Raw genomic sequence first — 16,605 nt, 5'->3', positions numbered from 1 at the left:
GACGCAGTTTTGAGTGTGTTTCAAAGAGACTCCTGGGCATTAAACCTGAGATATGAAAATAATTCCTGAGTTTTCCCTATGGGAGGACATGTAGTCTCTGTTGTCAAGAGTATAAATAATTAGCTGTATGTTTTTCTCTGATCAAACATTTTCTGTAACCCAAACAGAAAATGATTATGTAATAATAGTTCTGAACGGCATGTTGGGGTGTAAATAAAAGTTACGTGTTTGCTGTGGAATATAAACTATAATAATAAGAGGGTAATAAATTACATAAATGCTACCTATTTGTGTTGACATTTTTAACCCTTTAACTGCTGTGAGGACATCGGTGTCCACATGGATCCATTGGATAACGTGAGCATTTTCAAGGACAACCAATTTGAAAAGCACAGAAGACTTATGGAAGCAGATTCCCCAATTAGATATGACCAAATGTCTCTGGCCTAAATGTTATGGGAGGTGGAAAAACAAACTACACCGTTATACTGTCAAGAAAAAAAAAATAAATTAAGCTTCCAATTGCTGTTGAGCCTTTCAAGAGAAACCTGCATCCTTGGTGTTTAACAGGGAAAGTGGCAACCAGACACTGAACTTGGTTAATTATTCATCACTGTGAACAAAACAGTAGTGTTGGACTTGGTGTGTGTTGACACCATCTCAGGAAGGAAAAACGTCATCAGTGATCCTAAAGAAACAAGTGATGCTGCCCATCAAAAAGGCCGGGTCCAAACAAAAGTTTCTCGCAAATACTTCCCAAGATCAGACACTGTAAAAGACTCATTGGGTAATTTTTGAGACTCTGGTCATCATAAGTTAGGTTTGCAATACTGCATTTGACTGAAAATGTAAAACTGAATGAGAGTTTTGTGGCAACGTTCTTCAGACAGATGATCCCAAAGACGAGATATTCAATCACAATGCACAGTGGTAGAATCCAAAAAGCATATCAGCACAACACAACACAGCACAAACAGAGTTTAGACTTCTTAGTACCTCTTAAAAACGTTGTTTGGCGGATTGATGTACTCTCAGATAAAGAAAATGATGAAGAATTTTGTTAGCAGTGCAGGTGGAGTACATATAGTCAGTAGGGTTAGGGTTACATTTTCCTATTTGACAAGACGGGGTGTTTTTTTTTTTTTTTACCCCAAATGTAATATACATACATAATACTTGGTTGTATGCAATATTTTAACCCAAGTTTCAGTCAAAGCAATGAAGATGTTCCCTATTAATGATGCCAACCAATAAAATAACAAAAACCAATGGGTTATCTCTAATCAACATACACAGTCAGAGCTACAGCAGGGGATCTCAACAGCTTTGTTCCAGGGAGTCCATTTGGATTCAGAGCTCATACGCGCAGCTAAATAAACAGCATTGCGGCCATCATGCGCTGAGAGTTATTTTGAGGGTGAGGAATAGTTTCAAACTGTCAGGGGGATTGTAAAGGAATTTATGACTGTTGACATTTTGTAACACAGCTAGAGTCGGCCTTCCTTTGCACAAAATCACATTTAAATGTGGAAGAAAGTGGAAAAGGGGTGTATTCTGTTCCAGAAAAAAAAAAATATTTTAAGTCCAATTTTGTTCTGATTGTTTATGGCCATTTTCAGGATTGGTAATGAAAATTTATTCATAATGCAATGTACTTGACAAGTTAAAAAGTTTTTGTCTCATGAAGACTATTGTACAAATTTTGAACTTCTAAATTCATGTTTTTTTCCATATAAAGTGACACTCTCTCTGTCGTCCTGTGGGTGAAACAATCCCCGGTTTGTTACACTGTTACATCTTCAAGGACTCAACTTCATCAAGGTCTGAGTTTCCAAAGAGGATCTCTTTGGAAACCACTTCTGCTGGGATAAAACATCACTTCCTGTTTCCATTTTACTTCCTGTTGTGAAAATAAATTTTAAAATGTTGCTGCCGAATCTCAGTTGCATTTAGGTCCAGACTTTGACTCAGTTATTCTGTTGTAACTTTGTCTGCATCTTTATGGTTGTTGTCCTGCTAAAGGGGAACCTCCACTCAAATCTTTTGTCGTCTCTAACAAGCTTTTTGTTAATCTAACCTTGCTCTAAACTTCACAATTCTACACTTGATCTCTCTGCTGTATTTCTTGGTCTTTTTGTTTGTTTTCTAATATTCTCTAACAAACATCTGAGGCCTGCAGATGGATTTATAGTGAGGTAACTCAAGGGTTTTACCAATTTGTCTTGGAAGATAATATAAAAACCCTGTATTAAATATTCTGCAACCATATTTATGCGCTAGTTTGTGTTGCTCCATCACAAAAAAATCCAATTAAGATGCACTATCATGAAGTAAACTGTGAAAAGTAAAATCCATTAAGTCCAGTTGGTCACTAACTGGACTGTGTGGAGCACTTGTCTGGACTTGTTTTGCAGCATTTTTTCGAAGTAGATTTATTACCCTGTGATTCATTGACTTACTTCAGTGAATCAAGTAAAACACATGTTTTACAAAAAATATATCAATAAATACTTTTAATTTGTGGTAGAAAATTTTTATTCACATTTAAATTCCTATAAACCAGAGACGTTTGTAAAAAATAGGAATTAAAATGTGCTATTCCATAAATATTTTACCTTGTTTTGATGGCCTGGTGCGTTTCTGAGTGGAAATATTGAAATTTACTGCCGCACGTAAATGCCTCACGACATTCCGTCAGTCCACAGTACAAATCTAGAGCTCTGTGATTGGACGACGAACTGTCACTTCTGAGCCGCGTCAGTCAAAGCCAACCAATCCGCTCTCGCGTTGTTGGTTGCTTGGCTGCTTCGCCGGGTCAGGTTGCAAGTCTTGCTAGGGGGAAAAGCGTCTTTCCGAGGCAGCGTCGGAGGAGCCGAGCTATGAACCCCGGGGACAATGTCGAGACGGAGAACCTCCAGGGGAGGCTCTGTGTGCCCATTCCCAGAGAAGCGCCTTGCAAGCAGGTGCAGGAGAAGCTGTCCGGGGTGGTTAAAAACGTCCACAGGAAACTGCGCAGGAAATACAGAGAGGGTAAGAGGCTCTGCCTGTAGCCGCTAACACAGAAGGGGAGCTACTAAGTTAATATAAAATCCTAAATGATCTCACATTTGAGCGAGTAAACGTGTTTTAATGCTGCTGTTGACTTTGCTAGCTGGTTGGGGGTTAAACTGACACACAGCCGGCGGGTTGCTCTGCACGAGCAAGGCCGTTTTAAATCTCTTACATGTTGAATAGAAAAACATGTTATTGTTGTTTTCGTCACTATCTGTCTCAGTGCAAGTACGTCATTCACCGGTGCAAACCCAGTCCAGATAAAACTTAATGTATTACTCATGAGAATCATTAAAGGAGCGGAGATGAACGGCTGCTAGCGCCAATAAAAGATAACTGTGTGGACTGAGTAAACATTGGTGTAATTATTGCAGCGCACTTTTATTTGTTTATGACGATTCCCATCTGATTGCCACAGTTGCCTCATTAAGCCTCCCCACAGGTCAAGAGATGCACGGGAAGCCAGATTACCGGATTGTGCGTGAACCCATCTGGACGCGCATGGTTTCCGAGAGTCCTAAATCTTGCCATTTCATTTTAAGCTCACGGTTTGCCGAGAAGTTGTTGCTTATGCAAACATTATGATTGTTGCAGTCAAATATTCGATTCCTGCTTCAGTGAAATTTGACCACCCGAGGTAAATAGTCAGCATGCAAAAATCCTGCAAATCACCCTTGATTTGCCTCGTCGGTCACAATGTTAATTAGCAGTTGTGGGCTAGTAAAACTTCCACCTAATCTCACTTAATAATTTAAAACAAACAAACAAAAACATAAAATTTCTAGAGGTTAAATTATACCTTGTGATAGACCAACAAGTGGAAGAAAAATTATGGTTTTAATGTCTTTTTATTAATAAAATTCAGCAGTGTGGCATAATTTTGTGTTCCCTGACACTAAATTGGATTCAGGTCTTTACTTTGACTGAGCCATTCTAAAACACGATATGAACTCTTGAGTTGTACCTCTGGCGTTGTGTTTAAACCCCCAGTCTCAACCTGTGTTTAGTAATGCCCAAATCTCCATCTCTTTTGATGGGGGGAAAAAATTGTTTGCCAGCTACCTTGGCTGTAAAACAAAATGTAATCAATCAGAGTTGGCAACCAGACAATGCAAGACATGCAGCGTCATGACTGCCTGAAGACAACAATTAGTTGCAAGCTTTATTTCAAGTGTCATACGTTAACATCCTGCACATCAGTACTATATTTTATCAGTTAAATGGAATCTGTCTGCCCTTATTGCCTTTCAAACACACCTGATGTGTCATTTTACTGGCTTGGCAGCGACATTGTGCCATAAAAAGACAGGAGAGTCAGAAAAACTTGGGGCTTATTGCAATCAGTATCGTCATGGCGATATTCAGCAGAACAATCGTTTCACTCTGATATTGTGCAGGCTGAATTTCTCCTGAGGTATAATTATTGTTCTGCAAGCATTCGCTTGTCTAGATGTTTCGAGGGATCAGAGTGAAAAGGGGTTAACAACAAATGCACGCCACACTTTTCAGATTTTTCTTTGCGAGAAATTTTTGAAACCAGTCGTTTTCTTTCAGCTCGCCGTTAATTGCCACTTTCTCTTGGCTTGCCGTGTAAAGTGAGGAAAAGAATCTGTAATTTTAATGTGAAAAAATTAAATGAAAGACATTTGAGTAATTTCATACCTACTTGATATCTTCTACTGGTGTAAAGATGACCTAGAGTTACATCACTGTATATCGAATTTGCTTAAATTTTGCTGTATTGTACAGAAAGTGCATAAGAGCGAGCAAAAAAAAAAAACAGGTTTGCATTTTTTTTCATCAGCAGCTGCCTGCCTTCTTAGCAAAACCCTATGTTGCAAAAAAAAAAAACCCAAAAAAACAAAACGGGAAGTTTGGAAAAACCCTCTTCCAACTCATCGCCATTGACTAATGCCTTCTGCCTGCCTGGCAGCTCAACAACATCTTCTCGAATAATTTCAGTTTTTAAGTCCTCCCGTTTTCAAACTTTCTCTTTCAGTCACCTACATCGCTCTCGGCGCTGCCGCTGCTTCGCCAGCTCTCGCTTTACCTCTCCGGGGGAATGCGTCGTCCTTCCAGGAACATGTTGTGTGGGCGAAAAGCAGAAAAGAAATCAAAATGGCAGATGGAAAATCTTTACCTTGCAAAGATGAAAAAAGACTCGTAGTCATCTCGCAGCTGAAGACAAACAGCAGCAGCTTGCAAGAACATCCAGGATTTACTGTCATTTTCTGTTTTTAAGAGCAGCAAACATCACAAATTAGATGATTCCCAGTTACACTGTTTTTTGTTTTTTATCTAAATGTTTGACTGTGTTTAAATGAAAAACATGTGCGTCCTCCTCTCACTGCTCCTAAATCTCAAAGCAGAAAGAAAACAATGTGTTGGGGGAAATTAGTTAGCAGGCAAACTTGGAGCAGAAATCTGTCTGCTGTCTGGTAAACAATGCAGAGTTTAGAGCTAGTACAAAAAATATACATGTATTTTTTTGTACTAGCTTAAAACCTAATCCTCGAGGGTTTTCTGAGGATTTTAGTTTGGGATCATGTCTTGTTTTGGAGACTTGAATAGTTTAAAAAAAATAAAAATCACCCTGCTAACAGATCTCATGATTGGTTAATAAGTAAAGCGTGATCCAGGAGGCTTGGCATCGACTCGCAGCAGTCATGCTTTCAGAGCGCTGCTGTTTACAACCACTCGTCTTGTTGTCCTGCTCCCCCCCCTCCCTGCCACTCTCCTCCAAATCAGATATATCCCTCCTGCCCCCCGGTCATGGGATTTCCCCCCTTGTCGGCTTGGATGCCACAAGCTCCTGGCGTCTGTTAAAGTCTTTAAGGTCTTTTGATGGGAAGTTCTGCGGACTTGTTTTCATTTTAATCTTGGCTAAACAGCTTCTGTGGTGTGAACGCCTAAAAAAATTATCTTCGAAGAAGTAATCAAGTTCTGGAAGTGGATGAGCAAAACAACGAGTAGTAAGCTATGAATGGTTGCTCTCTGTCAGAGTGTCAGCACATCCTTAAAATGTCTTAAATTCATTTAAAAAAATATAAATTGGCATCTCATGCATTAATGACAAGTCTCAAATTTTGTCATGGCAGGACTACCAAATCTTGTATATTCAATGTTGGGGTTTTTTTTCAGTGTAACTTTTCAATCAAGCAAAAGTTTTAAGTCATTGCATTTTTTTGACTGGAGACAATTAAGACTACAGCTAGCTAGCTGCTTGCTGTCTCAGCAACTCGCTTTTGTGGTGCAAATTTATCACCTGTTGACCAGAGGAAGTTCATCTTCCTCACTGGTTCATTTTTGTTGGCAACCCATTCAATGTTTTAATCCAATCTCTGCAAAAAGAAGAGAAAATTTTTTTGTTGCTACGGGGATTAAGGCTGTTGAAATGCATATGCAGTGTGAGAAGCACAAAGCTGCAGCCAGCAGCCACAAACTGACCCCGGAAATTTTACCGTTTTGCTCCCCAGCATGTGGTGCCACACAAACTCTGAAGTTGGAGGGTTTTTGGATTTTAAACACGATTGTGAAGCGCCAGTTTGAAGAATTTTATCGCAACAAAGCTGTGATGAACTGTTTCAGCCGTTCTCATTTATAGCTGAAAAAGGGGACAGGAGAAAGGAGTAGAGGCTAGAGAGCCACAGATGCTGCGATGAAGACAAATGAGGAGAAAAGATTAACAGCAGCATTAAACAATGTCTTCAACTTAAATTAATAATGTGATAGGAGTTTTAGTTAATCTCAGAAGTATGCAATCTTGTTTTGTACATCTCTGTCATGATACCGATCTTAAATTTAGTTCAGAATGCTCTTAAATCTGAGCAGTAAAAGACGTTTGGCGACTTTGGCTCCTTTGGAAAGTCTGAGTTGATTGTTTGCCGTCTTTTCCCTCCTTCCAGTGGGCGACTTCGACAAGATCTGGCGCGAGCACTGCGAGGACGAGCAGACGCTCAGCGAGTACGCCGTCGCCATGAAGAATCTCGCCGACAACCACTGGACTAAAAAGTGCGAAGGAGAGGGCCGAATCGAGTGGTGTCGCAGGTGCGTTTAGTTTGAAACTAGCTGAAACCGCATGTTTGACACACACACACATGCACACATGCATGTGTTTAGAACCAATAAGGTTCTAATTTGCTGGTTTTGATTTCACTTCTTCAGTGTCTGTCAAGAATATTTTTTGGATGGCGGAATGAAGCGGATGTTAGAAAAGGATGAAAAGAGTGCAGCACATGCCTCTGGTCTGAGTGGCCAAGCACACAGTGCCATCCCCAGGTGGGTTCAAGTAAAAAAAATAAATAAATAAATTTGTAATTGCAAAAAAAATAAATAAAAGTTTGTTTAATTGAAGTGGACACCCTTCACGTCCACTTCCATTTTGGACTCAAACCAAAGGTTGGATATTTTAAGCCATTGATTTCTCAGGTTTCTTGCATCTTTTTTTTTTCTTCCATAGTTCAGTATCTCAGCTGGGAAAGATTCGTCTTCTGGACGTCGGAAGCTGCTTCAACCCTTTCCTGAAGTTCGATGACTTTCTGACCGTCGGTATCGACATAGTGCCAGCAGTTGAGGTATTCTTTTTTTTTTTCTGATTACTAAAAGTAGATGGATGTGTTCACATCTCTGCATGAGGCTTTCACACTCACGTTACGAAGCAGAAGCAGCAGAAGCGACTTGTGTAGAGGAGTTTCCATGCCTGTGGTTGGCTGGTTTTAAGGTTCTGATTTACCAGAAAGCGAAACATCAAAGACTTTCCATTCTGCACCTGCAGCTTCCAGTATGATTAAGCAACTGTCGGTTTCATCACAACAACTTTCTCTGATTTACGTCTCGTTTTCAGAGCGTCTACAAATGCGACTTCCTCAACCTGCAGCTCCAGCAGCCCCTCCAGCTGGCGGGCGACGCCGTCGACGCCTTCCTGCGCCACCTCCGCAGCCCCATCGACGCGCTGCCAGCGCAGCTGTTCCACGTGGTCGTCTTCTCTCTGCTTCTCTCCTACTTCCCCTCGCCTTACCAGCGCTGGATCTGCTGCAAAAAGGCCCACGAACTGCTGGAGCTGCACGGCCTGCTGCTCATCATCACGCCCGACTCGTCCCACCAGAACCGCCACGCCCTCATGATGCGCAGCTGGCGGGTGGCGGTGGAGTCGCTGGGCTTCAAGCGCTACAAGTACGTCAAGTACTCCCACATGCACCTCATCGCCTTCCGGAAGGTGTCCCTGGCCACCACCAGCGACCTGGTGTCCCGCAACTACCCAGAGATGCTCTACATCCCGCAGGACTTCAACTCCAACGAGGAGGAGGAGGAGTGCGGCGCCGCGTTGCCGCTGCAGGCGCTGCGCTCCGACTTCGAGGACGACCAGCTGGCTTGGGGCTTCGCTGAGCTGCCGGACGCGCCGTACGACTCCGACTCCGGCGACAGCCAGAGCAGCTCAGTTCCGGGATTTCACGAGTTTGAGGATCCCATCTTACTTCAGAGTTAGGCGGAACTAGGACTTCCCTCCCCGGCCCCACCGCTGACCACTCCTGACCTCCCGACCTCCCCCACCGGCCTTTCTCTGCCTGTCTTCTTCCCAGCGGCTGAGGCGCTGCCAGATCTAAACCTGCTGCATTCTCCTCCCATTTCCCCAACCCTTCTACTGAAACATAATGCAGTTTGCACAGTGGGAAAGAGAGTTTACAGATTATTTTCACATATCCCCCCCCCCCCCCCCCCACACACACACAGACACTAAGATGGATATATTTTGATTTAAAAAACAAAACAAAAGGTTTTATAAGAGTTTGAATGCCCTGAAGATAACCCAACTCCTAACCCCTTGTTTTTAACTCCCCTCTACCAATCAGCTCTCAGCAACTACAATTCAGCCCGTTTACATTCTGCACTTGGTCTCCATTTCAATAAGTTAGTGTTGCAGGCTGCTTGTATTAAAGCCAAAAAATACCCAGCAACTCCAGTAGTCTGACAGAAGCTTGATTGTTTTTATTGCACTGAAGAGTCTGGGAAGGAATGCTTGCTTCTGTCACAGTCATGCAGCTAAACCTTTAGTTTTCCCAACCTAAAAGGAAAAAAAAAAAAAAAAAAAAGCCCAGATCTTGACTAAAATCTGTGTTGTCCAGTGTAAAGTGTGGTGACACTATTTTTAATCCAAGATCTTCTGAATTATTTCTGTGTCTTTTACAATACCTTTCTAATTGTAGCATTTCAAACACTTTTAGTGTTACTTTCGTTGGGTGAATATGTGACCGTTGTCAAACAAGGTACGACTTCTAGGTGTTGCACTCGCCGCCTCCTCTTATCTTCGTGTCGGAACGTCAACTCTGGGTTATGTCACCGTTCCTTTCCTTCGGAAAAAAAAAAGATGTTCCAGCATTGCACATCTGTGATTTTAATCCGACTTATCTGGAATACCGATGTGAAAAGGTTTCGCCTAAATTATCCAAACCTGAGCTCCTCGTATTCTGATGTTTCTTTATGAGCCTAAAGATTTGCACAAATGGGAACAAAATCGTTGGTACCCTTACTAAGATTTGGAAAAAACACCTTAAAAGCGGCATAATCTCACACTGAAAACCAACCTTTAATTTGTGTATATCCGTTTAGTGGTAAAAAAAATTTTACATTAAGAAAAAGAAACCGTAAAAGTTCTGCACTCCATACAGTTTCAGCCTGGGGTCTGACATCAACATAGCAGAAGGTTAATTTGGCTCATTATCCTTCTTAAAGATCCAATGATGCCCCATTTTCATTTTTCTGGTATTTTCTTTTCTCATCTCTTGGTATTTTCAATAAACCCATGATGTCATACACTTAACAAGGTTACCAGTTTTACAACATCACAAATCCCTCATTGTACCGTACAGTGAATATCATTTTTTACATCAATCCCTTTGGAGTGTTGTCGCTCACACTTGTCCAATTAAAGTACCAGAAGACGAGCAAACGCCGCGTGTTGATGTTATTCACGCTAGGCCAAAAAAGTGCCAGTATGTGTTGGAGTTCTCAAACGGCGGCGTTGATGTTTACTCAAAGTAAAGGTTGGATTCTTTCGGTTTTCAGTCTGATATTATGTCAGTGACGGAAAAGTCGTCTTTACTGCGGTGCCAATAAACCTGTTTGCACACCGGGGGTGGGAGGGTTAGCTAAAGACACTACCAGATGAAATGCTAGCATGTGTTCCCTCTGGCCCCTGGACGGGTCCAATCCTGAGAGTATGTTCGAGTTGGCGAGTGTGAATGAGGGTGTTGTGAGTGGCACTTTTAGGATTCATCCCAAAAGGTGCTGACATGTAACCATTTTCCTCAGGAGGAGTGTTTCCTAAGGAACAACAGGCCCAGACAACACAACCATTAATCTTAAGGTGCCTTGGGCCGATTGTGACGATTCTTTGGCCAAACTGCACACAAAACATTTTAGTTCTCTTTTCTTTTTAATCATTTTAAGGGAACAGAAAAAAAAAGGTTTTTGGTGCAGTCCAATGTTCTCATTGCTGTATTATTATATTTTTTTCCCCAAGATTCTTCTGAATGGAAAAAAAACATATTGATTGCACATATTCAGAGTACTTTGAAGTGTGTTTGTGAAGTGTCTTCCAGTGTTTTCTTTTGGCCTATTTGCATGGTCATTGTCATTATCAACACTTTCAACAATTCAGAACAATGTGTGCTTAGAGGATGGTTGTATTACTGTTTTATAAATGACTGAAAAACAATTAAGTGTATGTGTGTTTATTTGGAAATACTCAAGACTTTTTGCACAATTTATGCCTCGGAGGTATGTTAAAGAACATTTAGTGAACAAATAGGCATCAGGAAGGCAGAGGTACACATCAGAAATGTTAGTGGATAGGGTAAACACTTAAAAAGTCAGCAAAGCTCATAAAAATATTAGAATGGCCCAGTCTGGAGCCAAAGACCTGCCGTCAATTCACTGAGAATTAGTTGTAAAAATAGTGATTACAGCTACACTCGATCTGAGTTTGAGCTTTGCTGGATAAAACACTTATTCTATTTGCAGTAAAATGCCATCGTCACGCATTTAATCTTTGAAATCTTTAAAAATCATGCATCATTTTGTTTGCACTACAAGCTCATCTCTACTTTGTGTAGGGTTGACAGGTTTGTTTTGTTTTGGAACAAAAGGCAAAAGTTTAAAAGCTACATGTATTTGCAGGAAACTGAATCTAATGTGAAACTACTTAGTCCAAACAATTGTAAAACGGTCCATTTATTCAATCCAACTACATTTTAAATGTTTTAATTGACATTCACTGTCGTCAAATTATCGAAAAATAATGTTCAGCTAGAATTTTAACACTTGAACATCACCTTTTCATTGAACTGTTCGCGTATGCGCCTTTTCTTTTTTACCCTCAGCGCTTGCCGTACGGAGCAAACAATCATGGCGGTTGTCATCTGACTGAAGTTTAGATGGGACAAACTTTTTCAAATGCTATGCTTCTCGCACTTCTCCTGGCTTATTTCTCGGCGTTGTATCCGCTAGCTCTTCTGACTTTACTGGATGTCAGTCGAAATGAAACACGGAGTTAGAAATGTGAGCTGGTGAGCGGGACGGCTTTGCGTTAGCCGCTCTAATGCTGGTGTTTTACCTCAACAAGTCCTCCAGCTAACCCGGACTCTGTGCTCTCGCGGGATTTCAACAAACTTTAAATCGTGAATTTTACAGGTTTTTTTTACGTTAAAAACCGGGGGTGGGGATTATATCAAAATGCTTCGCTTTCTTCGGTACTGTTTAAGCCACTGCCTCCAAGCAGCCATGACCCGGCTGGAGGAGGTCAACGGGGAGGTGAGCGTGTGGTCGTCGGTCCGGTGGCTCGGCTACCTGTCCGGTCTGAACCTGCTCCTGGGTCTGAGTTTAGGTCTCTACACGCGCTGGACCGGAACAGCGGAGTATATAGTTCTTGTGGTACTTATCCTGGCCCTGCTTGTCCTTGTCGCCGCCTGCGTGCTGTACTACTTCTTCGACCTGGAGCGGCCCAGCCTGAATCTCCTCCACCTGTGGTTCGGCTTCCTGTTGGGACTCCTGAGCTTCCTCAACCCGCCCGGCCTGCAGGCCGACGTCAAGGAGCGCGCGGCCAATTACCTGCTGCTGTGCAGCGTGGCTCTGAGGACGCTCTGGTCGCTGCTGGAGCGGCTGCTGGGCCGCACCCGGTACCGACCCGCCTTCATCACCTCCGCGGAGCGCCTGGAGCTGGCCGGCTTCGCGGCTGCCAGCACGGCGCTCCGCGTCAACGAGTCTCTGAGCGTCACGGTGCTGGTCGTGGCTCTCGGTGCGGTCATGATCACCCTGCGCACCAAGGCTCTCCTGGCCTTCCCCAACTTCGCCTGCTTCACATGCACCGCCGCGATTTTCTTCTTGAAGTGCCTGAGCGTCGACGCCAACCCGTTCGCTGTCGCCTGCTTCTTCAGCCTGCTCATCTGCGACCCTCTGCTGGACTCCTACTTCAGCGGGCTTTCCGTCATCGAGCGCTGGCGGCCCATCCTGGTGTCCAGCGGTCTGAGGCGCCGCCTGACTCTCCTGCCTCTGCTGGCGATCGAGGTGGCCTTCGTCGCCGTCGCGGCTCAGAAGTCCCGGGACTCGGACCAGTGGTACCTGGTGATCCCGGGCTTTGTGGTGTGCGTGTTCTTCTGGGCCATCTGCCACATGGTGTTAGTGATCAGTGTGTGGGGCTTTCACAACAAGCTCAGTGACTGCCAGAGACTGTGTTGGACGCAGGGCCCAGAGGACGCCAGCCTGGAGAAGATCATGGCCTCGAAAGGCATGAGGCACTTCTGCCTCATTTCCGCAGACCTGGTGTTCTTCGCTCTGGTGTCCACTGCTGCTGTAGCTGCTTTTAGCTGGCAGGTAGGAGCAATAATTCACTAGACAGGTGCAGCGATCCAAAAATATTATTGGTATCAGTATCGATCGATACTAGCGTGTCAATGCTAAGATCAATACTTTAGTTTCAGAATCCAGCTTGAAATTTTGGTATTGTTTTTTTTTTATTTGTGCAATAATAAATTGTACTTTTTATTTAGAAAAAAATTGCTGAAATAGGTTCTTTACTTGGCATCAGATTGATTCCAAAATATGCTGTATCGCACACCTCTACCTTTACATCCTAAAAGGCAGAGCTGAGTGTTCACGTTTGCTTTGTGTGACCCGTCTGCAGGAGTCCAGTGGTATCTTCATCAGTACGTTTCTGCTCATCCTGCCCCTGGAGTGTCTTCTTCATGGACTCTTCTACGAGCTCGGGAACAGTCTGGGTGGGACCTGCGTGGGCTATGCGGTGGTCATCCCCACCAACTTCTGCAGGTAGGTGGGGCTGCAAAGAACCAAATCGCTTAGTTTTAACAGTAAGACCCACTTCATTAATGATCCGGGTCTTTTTGGGTCCACCAGTCCTGACGGCCAGCCCCTGCTGCTGCCGCCAGACCAGGTGCAGGAGCTGAACAAGCGCTCCACCAGCATGCTGAGCAGCGTGCAGCGTTTCTTTGCCTGCCACCTGATCGAGAACTACGGTTGCGACTACTCCACCAGCGGCATCACCCTCGAGTCCCTGCAGGCGAAGATCAAGTCTTTCTTGGAGCTCCGCACAACAGACGGACCTCGCCATGACACATATGTGATCTTCTACAGCGGCCACACGCACCGCAGTGGAGAGTGGGCGCTGGCAGGTGGGACGTCCAAACGGTCTTGATCTGCTTTCTGAAAGACACAGGGTGTCTCTGCACATCCTTACAAAAATCATACACACATTCATCTAAAATTAAGGCCTTAAAATGACTTAAATTCAGACATCTTCACTGCGTTTTGTGACTGGAGGCAGTTGACGCTGTCCCTAACTAGCCTCAGCGGCTAGCTAATATACACTTGCAAGTTAACTAGGTAGCTTTTTATTGCATCTATTATTTCAGAGTAATTTATTCATTTCTGATCCCAAAATATACAATGCTAGTGAATTCTGGGCAAAAAAGTTTGACACTACTGTATGAAACAATTTTTCTTTTGTAGATTTGTCATGATACAGGTCTTAAATTTCATTCAAAATGGTCTTAAGATTTTAGTTTGAGTTGGTAAAACCTGCAGAATCTTTGACACAGCAGGATCGCCCAACCTATAGTTCTTTGGTCTTAAATTACATTCAAGACGGCTTAATTAAAAAATTCTTCAGTTTGCCTTTCTGAAACCTGCAGATGCCCTGAGATCTCCAATGGATTTCTAATCTGGTTTTGTGCTCAGGTGGAGACGTCCTCCGCCTGGATCAGCTCTTGGAGTGGTGGAGGGAGAAGAACGGAGGGTTCTGCTCCCGCCTCATCGTCGTGCTGGACTGCGACCACTCGCTGCCCTGGGTGAAAGAAGTCCGGCGCGTGGAGGGGCTGCACGTGGCCGTGCAGGGCGCGTCGCTCGAACGGGCCGGCGACGCGGAGCGGCGAGAGCCCCCGCAGCTCGGGGACTTCACCGCTCAGTGGGTGGACTACAACTGCAACCCCAACAGCGGCGTCCGCTGGTCCGAAAGGAGCCGGGCCGTCTCGGCCGCCTACGGCGTCTCCAGGCACTGGAGTGACTACACTCTGCACCTGCCAACAGGAAGCGACGTCACCAACCACTGGAGCATGTACTTCCCCCGGGTGACCTACCCGGTGGTGCAGCTGGCGGCGTGGTGCGGCGGCCTCAATCTGCTGGGGGTCTGCAGCTTCTGCCTGCGGTACCTGAGGAGAATCAAGCTGAACTGGTTCCCACCAGCTGTACTGGACACCCAGCAGGGCTTCAAACTGGTCACATCATAGGGACCAATCATGTGACCCTACAAAAAACAGCAGATAAATAACAGCTGCTGATATTTTTCTCACTAATGTGGCAGCTACTCATCACCAAACCAGCACCCTGATAGTTACTGAAAAATGAATGTTAGCCATTTTTTATTCTTTTAATTCAGATATTTATGTATAAATATTTTTGGAACAAAAGGTCAGTCGGTGAGATTGAAGTCGTTGCTCCCAGATCAGACTGAGCTCAACGTTTTGCACATTTTCTCCTGTTAAATCCGACTCCACCTTGGATCTTTTTGCTTCACATGTTGCCTTTTACCCCAAAAAAAAAAAAAAGAAAGACCTGCTCTGCTATTTATTAAGATCTTGAACCAAAGTGACTCAGATACATGCGTTTTTAACCAATTGCTACGCTCAAAGAAATTATTCTTATTCTTTTTGATGCTGTTTTGTCAATACCTATAGTTTCTGAAATGCTCAGGTTGCTGCTTTGTATCCCTAAGAATGTTTTCTACTATTTTTAAGAGGAATTTTCTAAACCCACTCCAGCTTCTTCAGGTAGCACAATAAGGAGTGATGCAGTACTTCTAATAGACCGAAGAAAGATGTAATATTCTTTCTGGATATTATTTTATTCAACTATGCAAGTTTTTTTTTTTTTTTTTATTTACTTAGAATCAGTATAATGTTTGAAAGTGATTAATGGTGAGGAAACGGGTGAAAGATTGATTACACTATGCAATAAATTAAGTGGACCTTAACTGATTTAAAGTGACTTTCTTGCAAAAGAATTCACATCCTTTAAAGTTTTTCAGATTTTAAACACGTCTCAATTGGAAACTTCAATGGATTTTATTCAATAGAACATATCAGCTTTTAAAATGCTAAAAGAAGCGTTAAATATTAAAGTTGTGGAAAGATGTTAATCTTAATCAGTTTATTATAGAGAGCATTTTAAAATCTAAAGCAGATGTATAAATATGTTAAAAATGAATTGGGCCGAGCACTAAACCTTGTGGTACTCCAAAAGTAACTGATGTGCTGGACGTCACTCTTGTGGCTACTGATGTTACTGTGTGCTAAACAATGCAATGTCGTTTATTGCCTTGAACACCCAATTTCCAAGATAAAACCTGATGCTGTGGGACATGTGCATGCCGCGTTTCAGATCTGTGCAAAAATTAAAACATTTTTTGACCTTTTAATTTTTCAATTACACATTACCTTGTATTACATTAAAAAAGCCCCCTGAAGTCCCTTAAAGATTTTGTTTTAACATGACAAAATGTGGAAGAGTAGTATTTAGCACGTGAGACGACCCGCTTCATCTCCTGAAACTGTCCCGTACGTTTCCCAGAACAAAACAAAGAAGCTCACCAGGCTGCTTACCCAGTAAAGAGATTGTTCAGTTAAAATAAAACCCTCGACCACACCGTCGTCATTTCACATCATGCTGGGAGTTGTAGCTACAAGCGAATCATTTCATTGTAGTTCATGAAAGTAAGAGGAAACAAAACGATTCATTTTTCTCCAAACCTAAGTGTTTGCTATTATCTGCTATTAGAAAACCTTAATGATGGCCAGCAACAAAAATGTCCTCCATCCATTTACCCTCATCAAGATGCTGAAACCATGCATCGACCAACACATGCAGCGTGAATAAAACAGGCTTGTCGCCTTGATAACCAAATGACACAAGATGAATTTTAAAAAGTCTTAAAACTTTTCTGTTTGGAAAAAAAAATAAACCAACTTTAATTATTTAGAATATTAACCA

At 43.0% G+C, this 16,605-nt stretch overlaps 2 protein-coding genes across 2 annotated transcripts; both read left to right on the top strand.

The window, feature by feature from the left end:
* Positions 1-2,773: 2,773 nt before the first annotated feature.
* bmt2 (base methyltransferase of 25S rRNA 2 homolog) lies at positions 2,774-10,765 on the top strand. The gene is made up of 5 exons (XM_055040739.1): positions 2,774-3,030; positions 6,957-7,098; positions 7,216-7,329; positions 7,511-7,625; positions 7,895-10,765. The coding sequence occupies exons 1-5, from the start codon at positions 2,880-2,882 to the stop codon at positions 8,534-8,536; spliced, it is 1,164 nt and encodes a 387-aa protein (XP_054896714.1). The 5' UTR covers positions 2,774-2,879; the 3' UTR covers positions 8,537-10,765.
* Positions 10,766-11,443: 678 nt separating this feature from the next.
* Positions 11,444-16,498, top strand: LOC129359579 (transmembrane protein 168-like). The gene is made up of 4 exons (XM_055029295.1): positions 11,444-12,918; positions 13,229-13,371; positions 13,459-13,733; positions 14,299-16,498. Exons 1-4 carry the CDS (start codon positions 11,782-11,784, stop codon positions 14,844-14,846), a joined length of 2,103 nt encoding a protein of 700 aa, XP_054885270.1. The 5' UTR covers positions 11,444-11,781; the 3' UTR covers positions 14,847-16,498.
* Positions 16,499-16,605: the final 107 nt, after the last annotated feature.

This window comes from Poeciliopsis prolifica, unplaced genomic scaffold (assembly GCF_027474105.1).
Source record: "Poeciliopsis prolifica strain line A6 unplaced genomic scaffold, Auburn_PproV2 SCAFFOLD001, whole genome shotgun sequence".
NCBI classification, from domain to species: Eukaryota; Metazoa; Chordata; class Actinopteri; order Cyprinodontiformes; family Poeciliidae; genus Poeciliopsis; species Poeciliopsis prolifica.
This window is presented reverse-complemented; position numbering and strand designations above follow the sequence as displayed.